This window comes from Pristiophorus japonicus, chromosome 2 (genome assembly GCF_044704955.1).
Source record: "Pristiophorus japonicus isolate sPriJap1 chromosome 2, sPriJap1.hap1, whole genome shotgun sequence".
Lineage (NCBI taxonomy): Eukaryota > Metazoa > Chordata > Chondrichthyes > Pristiophoridae > Pristiophorus > Pristiophorus japonicus.
The window spans coordinates 346,633,968-346,648,539 of record NC_091978.1 but is presented as its reverse complement, the minus strand read 5'-3'; the positions used below and the strand labels follow the sequence as shown (position 1 = coordinate 346,648,539).

At 41.8% G+C, this 14,572-nt stretch overlaps 1 protein-coding gene across 1 annotated transcript in view; it reads right to left on the bottom strand.

Moving 5' to 3' along the window:
• The window catches only part of LOC139234844 (serine/threonine-protein phosphatase 2A 55 kDa regulatory subunit B gamma isoform), a 327,896-nt gene extending 325,811 nt beyond the window's left edge, over positions 1-2,085 (bottom strand). The window contains exon 1 of the mRNA XM_070865591.1: positions 1,854-2,085. Within this exon, the coding sequence (XP_070721692.1) occupies positions 1,854-1,923 (70 nt within the window). The 5' untranslated portion in view covers positions 1,924-2,085. The remainder of the gene's footprint in view (positions 1-1,853) is intronic.
• Between the last annotated feature and the right edge of the window lie 12,487 nt (positions 2,086-14,572).

The window sequence follows — 14,572 nt, the reverse complement described above, 5'->3', positions numbered from 1 at the left end:
GTTGAATGTTCAGCCATGAACTCATTGAATGGCGGTGCAGGCTAGAAGGGCCGAATGGCCTACTCCTGCACCTATTTTCTATGTTTCTATGACTCCCTCTCTCCTCATTTAGGAATCTTCTTAAATCCCATCACTTTGGCCAAACATTTGGTCAGCCCTCCTAATATCTCCTTCTTTGGCTCAGCGTCCTTTTTCTAGCATGCATCTGTGAAGCACCTTGGGGAATTATTCTGTGTTAAAGGCACTATTAAAAGACAAGTTTGGTTGTTCTAAACGAGTTTCCGACAATTAAAGCAATCCCAGATCGGATGTTGTGTTCAGGCATTTGGATTACAACTGTATAATTTGAGCCCATCCCTCTGGATAACGTTATAACCTGGGGCCACTTTTGCTGGTATACCTGGCCATGATGTGTCCACCTATATAGCAAAAAGCAGTATTTCAGTGTTAATACAGTGACACACAGAACACAAAGGTAAAGGACCCTATTTCTGAGCAGACAAATAGAAAAACTCAGTGCTCCTTTGCAAAGAGAAAAGTAAGGGGGAATATATATATATATATATATATATTTAAAGAAACAGTAATTAACAAAAAATAATGTACAGTTAGCTTCCAGAAATCATGGTTCCAAATTAATGATGGTTACATTTCTACAAAGCTTGTGATTGGACTGTGCCCATCGCTGCCAATTCTAGATGAGGAAGAGGACCTTGCTGCTCACCTTGTTAAATAAACCCCCCCCCCACACACACTTTATTTACAGTTCTTGCACACTACAAGTTCCTGTCTAAAAGAGCACTTGCAGTTGATTGCTGTCAAGTTTCGACCCATACTGGTCTCAGGCTGGCCACTAGGGGGTGTGGGAGAGCAACCGGGGGCTCCAACCTCCCCAGTACTCGTAAAAACACACCTGACCTGCACGTTTCATCTCCTTAATGTCACAACCGAGATCAGAAAGTCTCCACGTGTGGAAACCATGTCCACTCTTCAATGAAACAAGCTAGTGTCAATATACAGTACCGCCACACACTATGCTGCTTCCTTTTGGGCTATTTCAGTGCGAGATGCTGATGATGCATATAACATGCTTGCAAGGGATTGTCAATGAATCAGAAAAATAACACCTTTCAGACCATGAACCAGCCCTAAGGCACTTTTGCATAGCAACAATTTCATGTTTCAACATTTCGTGTCATTTTGTGGAACGTGCCCCAAGCACCACAAAAAAAAGTCACACACTGAAATGCTGTAGTCTTCAAAATCTCTACAAATACTTGTCATGTTTTGCTCGAGCCAGTTCTCTCCCCGAGTGAGGAGCCAGACTAATGGGAATAGTGGTACAATTAATATGTGGGAGTGAAGAAGGATCCTTCATGTGGGCCAAAACACCTGCATTTAAACATTTGCAGATTTCCCTGATTAAGAAAAAAATCACTAGCATATGCACATTTTCAAATTTGCAGTTTGGAGGAACAGGCCCTGTCGGTAGATTTTTATAGGATAAAGGATGAGGCAACATTTTGAATGTGTTTTAAAAATATATATATATTTTTTAAATGAAAATCTTTAACTGAATGTGGAGTACGTCAATGTTCCTTCTCGTCACTGTTTATTTCAAAGATCAGTTTTTGTTACACAGCACGGTACATTTGTAAACCTTCACACTTGTGAACCTACTTGAAGAAAGACTGCTGACTCACTACTTCATTTCTGACCTGATCAGGTATTCGAGACGTGACTTCACTGATCCTGCTGCAATTCTGTACGATTTCAGCAAGCACTTAAATGCATTTTAAATTACTGACTGAAGTTAAGAGGAGAAGGAATTTTTTAATAAAAGAAAACAATACCTTCTGTCACATAGTTATGGTCTCGGAGAAAACTGTTGTTGATTTTTCGTGTATCAATGTCCTCGCCCATTGACAGCAGGATTATTCGGCATGCCGATCCGCAGTGGACTATAAGAAGCAGAAGAGGTCGTCACAACAGCAGCATCCATACTCCCACTGCCTAGCAGAGGTGGAGGAAGGCGAGGGGTGTGGAGCACAGCATAATGTGGTTTAGTGATGCAGCACAGCTTTACGAAAGGGAGAGAAAAAAAAGAGAGCGACAGGAAGAAATGGGAAGAAAAAAAATAGCTCTCACTAAAGTGACAGTGTCCAAAAAATAATCAAGCAAGAGGTGCTCTATTGTAGAGGGGGCTTTTCACAGTACCAGATCACTTCTGCAATAAAGACAACCAATCAATCGTTCAGTCAGGAACTCCTCAAACAAGACCCCGTGCAGAATCTAGTCGAGTGCTGCTGCAGAACCTCAAAACGGTTGCTGAGAAAGTGGCACGTCTGAGCAGCACTTGGAATAAGTGTACTGCTGCATTAGCCGCCTGTGGAGACTCAGTAAAACAGGGGGACTATGTGACGGCTGCTGCCGCTGTCATATGTGCATGCTGCATCAAGACAAGCCCCTCCCAGACATCCTGTCAGCATCCAACCACGTTAGTCCGCATTTCTGGAGATGAAATATGGCACTGCAGGTGATTAAAAGAACAGCCAGGGCATTATAATTTGGTGGAATTCTTCAGGGCAAAGACACTTCTGTACCACGGATGAAAAAAAAGTCACACGCATGTTAGTTACGACTGGAAAATCGTTAATGAATCAATTTATGTTAGATAGAGGGAAAAAAAGAGGGACAGCACGATTGGTACAACACTGTGCTTCATTTATTAGCCCGAGTGCGTGAAACATGTTGCAGGCACTGAACCCACCTTGCTGTGAAGCAGCACTGACTGAGATTTTGTCAGTCGAATCCGCCTGAAGCAGTTTACTTCTGTTCCACGTTGTCCTCGCCTCTCCCTTAACCAGGGACCAAAATGACAAATAAAAAAAAATCTAACCTACTTAGTACCAAATGCTCGTATATTATTGCCAGTTACTGCCATTTTCCATGAGTTGGCAAAAATATATTTACGTCAAGCAGCGAGGGAAAAATCATGTGCTATTGAAACTATTTCCCATTCCAAAGATAGCTCGAATTTGTTGCAGTAATCATTAATGTATTTACAGAAAAAAATCCTGAAATCAGCGTGGCTGTACAGTTACTGCAGGTAGAATTTTTCTGAATTTAATGAAATTAATAAATGAAACAGATGAATAATATGGCTTTAAGCGGAGTTTTTTTTATAATGGAGAATGTAGATTGTATAGTCAGCCATCAAGCTATTTTCCAGTTATCTCATGACACTGCCGTACTGCCAATGTCACACTTTAAGTTGTGAATTCAAATCACACTCCAGGGACTTGAGCAGAAAAAAAAATCTAAGCTAACATTCCAGTGGAGTGCTGAGGGAGTGCTGCACTGTCGGAGGTGCCGTCTTTCGGATGAGACGATAAACTGAGGCCCCGTCTGCTCTCTCAAGTGAATGTAAAAAATCCCATGGCACTATTTTGAAGAAGAGCAGGGAAGTTATCCCCGGTGTCCTGGCAAATATTTATCCCCCAATCAACATAACAAAAAAAAAAATTATCTCGTCATTATCACATTGTTGTTTGTGGGAGCCTGCTGTGCACAAGTTGGCTGCCGCATTTCCTACATTACAACAGTGACTACACTCCAAAAGTACTTCATTGGCTGTAAAGTGCTTTGAGATGTCCGGTGGTTATGAAAGGTGCTACATAAATCCAAGTCTTTCTTTTTAAAGCAACTCCCAACTTCACATGCCATGAAGCCAAGAAGTAATTTTAACATTTCCTTTTGTAAAAGTAGTTTATACTACACATTTTTGGTGTATTTATACGACTCAGGCACAGAGCAGTTCACAAACATGGAGAATATTGACCATCACGAAAGAAAACAGTAGGTCCATGATCACACAGACAAAAATGCATGGGCTGGAGCAGGTTGATAGGAGGAAATACATCAGGAACAACAAAACCATCATAAAATAAAGTAGTATTGACGAGACAATTCTAATAGCATAATGGCAGCCATGTTTCATTTTCTGTAAGCCATATATATATATTCCTTTTAGTCAAGAAATCTTGAATGAAATGTAAAACAAAAATGTACCTCTGTTTGACCAAATTTATGGTAATTGGCAAAAGAATCAGGAAGGAAACGAGGAGAACCAGTTTTTTTTTTTTTACACAGCGAGTCTGGAATGCACTGACTGAAAGAGCAGTGGATGCAGATTCAATAACAACTTTCAAAAGAGAAATGGATATATACTTGAAAAGGAGAAATTTGCATAGCTTTGGAGAAAGAAAAGAGGAGCAAGACAAATTGGATAGCTCTTTTAAACTACCAGATAGGACAAATGGCCTCCTTCCGTGCTATTTAAATCTATAAATTAACTTCAATTTATCAATGTTAACCCATTTTCTCTACTTTTTCTGTGCCGCCAGTCATTTTGGAAATGGAAAAGATATTTTAATTATTTCAAAAAATTGCATTATATTTGGCTGAAACGTGGCCCCAAAGACCTGTTTAAGACTTGTGAAAGGCTACAAATGTAAGAACATAAGTAGGAGCAGGAATAGGCCATACGGCCCTTCGAACCATTCAGTAAGGTCATGGCTGACCTTCGACCTCAACTCACTTGCCTGCCCGATCTCCATATTCCTGGATTCCCCTAGAATCCAAAAATCTATCTATCTCAGCCTTGAATATACGCAATGACTCAGCATCCACAGCCCTCTGAGGCAGATAATTCCAAAGATTCACAACCCTCTGAGTGAAGAAATTCCTCCTCATCTCAGTCTTAAATGACCAACCCCTTATCCTGAGACTACACCCACTAATTCTCGACTCTCCAGCCAGGGGAAACAACTTCTCAGCATCAACCCTGTCAAGCCTCCTCACGATCTTATATGTTTCAATTAGATCACCTCACATTTGTCTAAACTCCAGAGTGTTTAGGCCGAATTGATTCCATCTTTCCTCATAGGACTACCTCTCCTCCCTAGTGAACCTTTGATGCATTGCCTCGAAGGCATGTATGCCCTTTCCCAGATAAGGAGCCCAAAACTGTGCACTGTATTCCAGGAGTGGTCTCACCAAAGCCCTGTACAATTGTAGTAAGACTTCCTTACTCTTGTACTCCAACCCTCTTGCAATAAAGGCTAACATACCACTTGCCTTCCTAATTGCTTGCTGTACCTGCATGCTAACTCTGAGCTTCCTGTACAAGGACACCTAAATCTCTCTGAAAACCAACATTTAATAGTTTCTCACCATTTAAAGTCATTTTTTCTATTCTTCCGACCAAAGTTAATAACCTTGCATTTCCCTCACATTATTCACCATCTGCCATCTTATTACCCACTCACTTAACCTGTCTATATACCTTTTGCAGGCTCTTTGTGTCCTCCTCACAGCTACTTTCCCACCTACCTTTGCATCGTCAGCAAACTTAGATATACTGCACTCAGTCGCTTCATCCAAGTCCTTAATATAGATTTGTAAATAGCTGAGGCTCAAGCACTGATCCTTGCTGTACCCTACTAGTTACAGCCTGCCAACCAGAAAATAACCCTTTTATCCCTACTCTCTGTTTTCTATCCATTAACCGATTGTCTATCCATACTAATATATTACCCCCAACCCCATGATTTAATGATCAACCTTTACCTTTTCATTTTGCCAGTTTCCTCACATTATGTCTCTCAAAGCCGTGGACTCTTTGCTGGGGTACAATTTCACCAGGGCAAATTGCTTCTTGGTGGTGTGACCAAATAGTGTCAGTCATGTGATTTCTCCCATCTGCAATTACATGACCATGACTTCGTGGACATCACTTCACAGCGATAGAAAGCAACCCTACACAGAAATTATTCATGTGTCAGCCTTGACAGGGAGCGTTGCCAGGAAATTTGATGGCAAGAGGCTTTGCAGCTGCACCCAATCCTTCCTTGCACAATGTCTTCACTTGAGCACTTCCAGCAGGAATCGCTGGATAGTGATCAGGAGCAGGAACCATGGATCATTTTCTCCTAACCAAGGGGTGCTGAGGCCAAATGCTACCTCAGTGAGATCAGCTAACTCAAGACTTCCTGACTTGTATTGTTCAGACATTCAGTATATAAATTCACTGACCCAAGGGATGTTTGATACATTTTAACCCATGTTACTTAGAAAGGCTTAATCATCTCAAATGCCAGCCCAGGTGCTGGGTAGGACAACTGCTCACTGGTGTGGTAAAGGTGTGCACATTTTTTTTTTTTAAGCTGCAAGTCATAGGGCTCATATTTGTATTTCATCTCTGTAATCTCCAGTCCCACAACCCACCCCCACCCCTCGAGATGTCTGTGCTCCTCTAATTCTGCCCTCGAGCATCCCTGATTATAAATTGCTCAACCATTGGTGGCCCTGCTTTCTGTTGCCTAGGCCCCAAGCTCTGGAATTCCCTGCCTAAACCTCTCCACCTCTCGATCCTCCTTTAAGACACTCCTTTAAACCTACCTCTTTGGCCAAGCTCTTGGTCACCTGCCCTAATTTCTCCTTGTGTGGCTCAGTGTCAAATTTCTTGTCTTATAATACTCCTGTGAAGCGTCTGGGGATGCTTTACTACATTAAAGGCGCTACCTAAATACCAGTTGTTGTTGTAGAATCACAATGTTAAAGCATCGAAACAGGCCATGTGGACCATCATGTCCAAATGGGCATTTTTCTCCAGATGGTTCATCCCACTCTCCTGGTTCCTCCTCATATCTTTTATTATTCCTCTCTTCGTGCCAACTATTTAATTCCCTTTTTAAAACAATTTATGTATCAACAGCAGAGAATTCCAGATTCTAACCCACCACAGTGTAAAGAATTCTTGTGTCTAAGCTCCCCTTTAATTTGTATTATCTTAAATGTGAGGACCCTCATTATCGTCCCCTGACCAGTGAAACAATCCATCGCCATTTACTTTATCATAACCCTTCATAATCTTGAAAGCTTTGGTCAGCTCATCCATTTAACTATGGCATCCCTCCACAAAGGTACAAAGAAAGCCTATGTAGCAATAACCATGGGAAACTTGCAACTGACGAATGCTAAACAAATGAGATTTTTCTTTTAATCAGGTAGCAGTGAAAATTATGAACAATATCGTTCATGACATCTCTAACGCCCTTTTAAAATTATTATGCTGCTTCCACTTGAACTGCATCGTTAATTGAGTCGGCTTCTGTTGGTGCTAAATTAGCCTGTTTATGCCGATTCAGCAACCTTCTATGCAGCGTAAAAATAAAATCTTTCCACTCAGCTTCAGAAATTCAGTTTTGAAGTCTGCTTGTGCAATTCATTCCAAGTCATGTTCATGATTTCCAAAAATTGCTTCTTCTACTATTTCCCTGTGCAAGTATTTTGGTATAATTTAAAATAAAACGTTCAGTTCAAAGAGAGGTTAAATCTGTAAAATACAGCTTCTGGGAAATGCAGATTAGATTGAGATGACATATCAGATTTCCAGCATCCTCAGTATTTTGCTTTCGCATTAGGTTGAGATGAAGCACTTATCCAGATTACTTGAGACAACAGAGGTTTGTTAAACAGATTCCAGTAAGCATTTACACAAGGTATTAGAATGTCCCATCCATTTGAGTTCAGCTGGGGTTAGTTTCCAGAACTCCTCCCCTGAGACAGCAGTAGTCAATTTGATTGGCAGCTGAGCAAACCAATCCCCAAACTGAAAGCTGCGAGCGGGTCAGAGATCAAGCCCTTTCATTTTCAATCCAGCTAGGAACAAAAAGAAACACATGGGACTAGAGTTTCCGTTACTTTGTGCTGGTTTTTCCAGTACAATGTGCCAGAAATCAGGCAAACCAGTGTAAAAGATCAAGGAGTTTTATTCCTTGATCTTTTACATTGGCTTAAAATACATCGTGCTGGAAGCCAGCCACACCCACAAAACTGGCCACATCCCCAGACCGAATTAATCATCAACAACAAAAACAACTTATTTATATAGCAACTTTAACGTAGTGAAACGTCCCAAGGCGCTTACAGGAGTATTATGCGATAAAAATTTGACACAAGCCGCACAAGTAGAAATTAGCGCAGGTAAAGAGGCATGTTTTAAGGAGCATCTTGAAGGAGGAAAGTGAAGTAGAGAGGCGGAGAGAATGGCGAAATGCATCTATTTGCATCCTTCGAGGAGGATCTTAAAATGAAGCTATTTTTAAGGCACAAAGACACAGCCAAAAAAGCTTAATTTTTCAAAAAGTTTTTAAATATTTAAAAATATTTCATTTATTAAGAAAATGATTCCGCATAGTTTTTTTTGAAAAAGTCATTTTCAGTTATTTAAAAATCAGGTTACTCACAGGTGGTGGACTCGACACTCTTTTTAAAAAAAAAAGCATTTTTAATCAAAGTGGTAAACCCATTTTCAGCTGTACGGGTGCAGCGTCCCAAATCCGGAACCCTTGGGACCGAGGCCGTTCCGGATTTTGCGTTTTTCCTTTGGAACGTCTTTCGGACGTCATGAATCCGGAAACACCCGAGCCGAGGTTCGGGTATTTTCGGATTTCGGAACGTCAGAAGCAGGGGTGGGGGGTGGGGGGGGGGGAGTTGTTCTCCGAGGAGCTGTTCAGGTCGCTGGCCCCATCCAGAAGGTCGTCAGGTGGGGTCCAGCCGTTGAGGAGATGATGTTCAAGTGGGCCCCGACAAGGTGGAGGTGTTCAGGTGGGCTCTGCCACCGTGGAAGTATTCAGGCTGGCCCCGTCGCAGGGGAGTTGTTGGGGCGGGCCAGTGAGGAGGCCCTGAGGTAAGGGCAGCGGCGGCGAGTGGGGCGAGGAAAGTGGAGGCGAGGCCCGCAGTCGGGCAGCAGCAGGGCCCCGAGGTCGGCAGGGTTGGCGGGTCCGGATTGCGGATCATTTTACGGATTCCGGACGATCTTGCCACCAATCGGTCCAGAGGACGGATTCCGGAACATTCCAGATTTTGGACGCTCAACCTGTATTAATAAAACCGCACCAGGTTAACACTCTTAAATACATCAAGGAATGTTTTTTAATGCAAGGAAGGAAAAACAAACAATTACGTTCTAGTGCGCTACCCAATCGCTCTGGTTCATGGAAGATTTTACATTTGCCGATATGCAAATGCATTTGAGCAGAAACTTGAACCATAACTTCACTATTGAAAGTCAGCTCAATCTGCACCCAGGTTGCCGATTGCACTCAAAGTGGAAACTCTACCCTACAAGATGCAGTAAGGAAACGGGACCGACAGAGAGAAAGATCTCTCCTTGAGCTTAGTGCTGGTCAGAAATTACATGTCGCCATCGAAAAGGAACAATATGCCATGTTTTGTTAAAATTTTTCGTAGCCTAAAAGTTATCAAGTAAGTTGCAATTCATTCTGTTCCTTAACGTGAAAAATATCGCTGCCAGTTCATTCATAATCTGGCCTTATCTGAGTAAAGTGTTCATCAGACTGCCCGGAGAAGATTTGAGAAGCGCACCCGATGTGCGAGATTACAGTATGTAGTTCAGATAACAAGGGATTATCATTGTTGCAACCTACCATCTTGCTATCGGAGGACTAGATATTGGCCAATAAAAAGGAAAATTCTGATGTTCAGGTTTGTGACATCGGTTTATGCTGAATCCAAGAAAATATCTACTGTAGACCCGATTATGAACCAATCCTGTTCTAGACCACTACAGTCAAGGATGCATGCACGTGGGAGTGAAATTAGCAAACAAATCACCCCAGTGCTCCCTGCACCCTCAGAACATGGAATGCAGATGATCCTATAAAGGGGAGAAAACGAGAGCGAAAGCTGCTATCAAATGTCGACCTTGTTAAAATAAAATGTGAAGGTGAAGGGCCATGACCTCCAACATGCTGTATGGATTGTTGCCTCTTGTTTGGACCACAGGGGATTTGCTGCCACAAGAGTGAACCATGCAAAACTGCAGGGTTCCATGCTTTACACTGCCCTTGGCTGCACTTCAACCTTGCATTGTAACCTTTCCCTTAATGCACATTCCTAAATTAATGTCATAACTTTTATTTTGAATCTTGGGTAGAGACAAGCTAATGCCATTTATTGTTTCTAATAAAATATCATTTTTCAATGCTCAGGCTGGAAAGGAGATTGCGAGGTTACTGCTCATTCTGCCAGAATTAAATTAAGATTTGAAGCATTTTCTATGACTTTCAGGTCTGAAATATAAATCCATCGTGAGGGAGTTATATAGAATGTTTTATTTGACCATGGAAGTACTGTGATATACTCTGCATGAAATGCTATATATGCTAGCATGACTTATGGGCAAGTACAACTCCTAAACCCTTATTATCTATCTTTGTGTTAAATATCCCTCCGCCAACCTCACCCTGATGAATAGAACTGTTGCATCATCTAACTGAGAAATGGCAAAACCCAACGCAATCCGGGGTTATAACTAAAGAGGTTTGCTCCTCCATGTGCTATTGAGATGCATAATTATTAGCATGTAATTCAAATAATACAATTAAGAATCTTAATAATCCTTGCAGTACCAGCCATCACAGCATAAAGTCTACCTATAGAGTACCTGTTTATTTCGCAAGGCAAAGGTGATGCCAAACTTGAGCAATATTTAAATGCGAAGCTTATTTGTTTCATTTGCAAAGCCTATTTCGTTACAGAAATGGTAAATGTAGCTGCAGTTTCCCCAATTTTATCTGTAGCTTTAAAAAAACAAAAATTTGATTACAATATGCCCACTAATGCACATAAATTATTTTATTAACCTGTCCAACTCCCTCTATTATAGGAACTGCTACACAAGAAATGATTGATCAGCTTCCTCATTGTATACTCCAGGCCCAGCACAGCTTTCAAAATGTGTGCATGTTGTCTTAAGTGTCTATAATGGGGCTGAATTTGCGACTCCCGGTGGGAATCCTCTTGATAGATCGTACGAATCTGACAGAAATGGGCATTCATTGGCAGGGAGTTGGGCTATTTGCCTAAATTCTGCCCAGCAATTGCCCATGAAATTCTTACGCCTGATAAAAGCAGCCACAAGGCTTGTTTTTTTTTAAATCAGAAGACGACTTTTAAAGGACAGAAACAAAAATTTTTTTCAATAATTTAACCATTCAAAACCTGTGAAATAAGGTAAGCTAATTTTTAGACCCATTATTTTTCAAAAAAATTACATTTTTGTTTTAAATAATTAGTTAAATTCAATTTTGATTAATTTTAAATGTAATTAAAAAAAATATTTTAAGTGTTTGTATTTTTGGGGGTATTCCTATTCATATTTATGATGAATCTATACATACGGAACTCACCACGAATATGAATGGGAATACCCCTACTTTGGTTGGGCCGGCCCACATGATCCCAGGGCCGCTTGCGAAATGCCTACATCCTGGGGTATGTGGGCTCACGCAGGTCTACGCATGGAGGCCCAGGACCACAAGTCGCCAAACCTCCCGGACACCTCCAGGTAAGTTCGTAGATTTGTTTCAGATCGGAGGCTTCCGCCCGCGGGAAACCTCCGACCTCAATTTCTGCAACATTGATTTTTTTTTAAAATGATTTACAAGATATCAATCCTAGATTTCTCAGTATGTAACTGCTCCGTGTGCTGTGATGCAGAGCCAAGAGAGTGTTGCAGATTCAAACCTTGGTCTCTTCTGAGTTAATTTCTTTTGATCAGGGCAGTACATTGGATCTCAGTGCATCAAGCTATGAAAGGGGCAGAAAAATGTATTCCTGAAAGCTTGAATATGCAACAGTTTAGATGTCAGTGAGGACATTTGAAGGTGGCTTCAATGTCTCCCATTGTCAAGTAGTCTGCCAGAATTCTCTGTCTGGGCTTCACATGAAAACTGCTCACTTAAACAAGGTGTCAGAAGACAGCATCACTTATGGAAATATACCCTTGTGAGGGTCATCATCTTCAATAAACACTGAACCAAAGGAGAAGATACTAGTGAAGGTGGCCAAACCCGTGGTTCAATAGGTGGGATTTAAAGAGGGTCGTAACAGAGGAGAGGCAGATAGAGAGGCGAAGGGATAGAATTCCAGAGTGTGGGGACGAGGCAGCTAAATGGAGGGATAAAAGAGAGGGGTGGCACACAGAGGAATAAAGTACATTGGGGCGGGGAATTCCAGACAGAAAGAGGTTACAGAGATGGGGAGGGGAAAGACCAAGAAACAATTTAAACACAAGGATGAGGATTTTAAATCTGAGGCACTGGTTGACCAAAGGCCAATGTATTTCAGTGAGAATAGAGGTGATGGCAGTCAGGACAAGATACAGCCAGAAATGTTTTGGATGGGCTGAAGTTTAGAGAGGATAATGAAGAGCAGTTTGGCGGTTACAAAGGCATGGCTAAGGGCTTCAATAGCAGGTAGGGATGGAGTTAGGCAATGTCATGGAGGTGGAAGTAGGCAGTCTTTTGAGAGAAGATATGGAATTGAATGTTCAAATCAAAGTCGAATAGGATGATGAAGCTGCAAGCCATCTTGATCAGCCTGAGACAGTGACTTGGGAAGGGGGGTGGGGGGGAGGTAGTATCAATGGCAAGTGCACGGAGTTTATGTTTATAGCGGAAGGTCAAAGAAAATGGCTTCCGTCTTCCCAATGTTTAGCAGGAGAGAATTGTGGCTCATACAAGACTGGATGTCAGGCAAGCATCAGACAACAGGAAGAGTGGAGATTGTGAGCGAGAGCTCGAGAGAGAGCTCAAGCGAGAGAGAGAGCTCAAGAGAGAGAGGGAGGGAGAGAGGGGTGCCAGAAAGATCGAACTGGATATCAGAATTTAATTAACATTGGAGATTTTTTTTTTTATATATATATTTTACTTTTCGTCTCTTTTATCTCTCTCTCTTAATACCATCTTTCGTTCCCTCTCTTTACTTCCTGGTTTAGATTCTGCATGGATTGCTTGAAGAGCCGTGCTGTTGCTTGACCTGCTCACAAGTGCCACAGATCCCCTGTAGAGGGCACCGTGCTGGTTCAGACACCCAATGACAGTAAGACTCTATGCAAAAGCCCACAAAAACTCTGTGGACAGCTGTCAGCGTAGTGAGCAGTCAGTGTCGTTCCTTTACCGCTAACTGCAATATCTGGGCCAATATCTCAGGTTAGGGCTTGTTGGGGGGAGGGGGTGTAGGGGAAAGGCAATAAACAATAAGGATTTGGAAGGGGAGGTGAGGGGGTAGACTGGCGAGTGATACTTAAAGGGTTGACAGTGGATAGGCAATGGCAAACATTTAAAGATCACATGGATGAACTTCAACAATTGTACATCCCTGTCTGGAGTAAAAATAAAACGGGAAAGGTGGCTCAACCGTGGCTAACAATGGAAATGAAGGATGGTGTTAAATCCAAGGAAGAGGCATATAAGTTGGCCAGAAAAAGCAGCAAACCTGAGGACTGGGAGAATTTTGTAATACAGCAGAGGAGGACAAAGGGTTTAATTAGGAGGGGGAAAAGAGAGTATGAGAGGAAGCTTGCTGGGAACATAAAAACTGACTGCAAAAGCTTCTATAGATATGTGAAGAGAAAAAGATCAGTGAAAACAAACGTAGGTCCCTTGCAGTCAGATTCAGGTGAATTAAAAATGGGGAACAAAGAAATGGTGAACCAGTTAAACAAATACTTTGGTTCTGTTTTCACAAAGAAAGACACAAATAACCTTCTGGAAATACTAGGGGACCGAGGGTCTAGTGAGAAGGAGGAACTGAAGGATATCCTTATAAAGTGGGAAATTGTGTTAGGGAAATTGATGGGATTGAAGCCCGATAAATCCCCAGAGCCTGATAGTCTGCATCCCAGAGTACTTAAGGAAGTGGCCCTAGAAATAATGGATACATTGGTGATCAATTTGCAACAGTCTATCGATTCTGGATCAGTTCCTATGGACTGGAGGGTAGCTAATGTAACACCACTGTTTAAAAAAGGAGGGAGAGAGAAAACGAGTAATTATAGACCAGTTAGCCTGACATCAGTAGTGGGGAAAATGTTGGAATCAATTATTAAAGATGAAATAGCAGCGTATTTGGAAAGCAGTGACAGGATCGGTCCAAGTCAGCTTGGATTTATGAAAGGAAATCATGCTTGACATAACTTATGGAATTTTTTGAGGATGTAACTGGTAGAGTGGACAAGGGAGAACCAGTAGTGTATTTGGACTTTCAAAAGGCTTTTGACAAGGTGCCATACAAGAGATTGGTGTGCAAAATCAAAGCACATGGTATTGGAGGTAATGTACTGACATGGATAGAGAACTCGTTGGCAGACAGGAAGCAGAGAGTCGGGTAAACGAATCCTTTTAAGAATGGCAAGCAGTGACTAGTGGGGTGTTGCAGGGCTCAGTGCTGGGACCCCAGCTCTTTAAAATATACATTAATGATTTAGATGAAGGAATTGAGTCTAATACCTCCAAGTTTGCAGATAACACTAAACTGGGTGGCGGTGTGAGCTCTGAGGAGGATGCTAAAAGACTGCAGGGTGACTTGGACAGGTTAGGTGAGTGGGCAAATGCATGGCAGATTCAGTATAATGTGGATAAATGTGAGGTTATCCACTTTGGGGACAAAAACACGAAGGCAGAATATTATCTGAATGGCA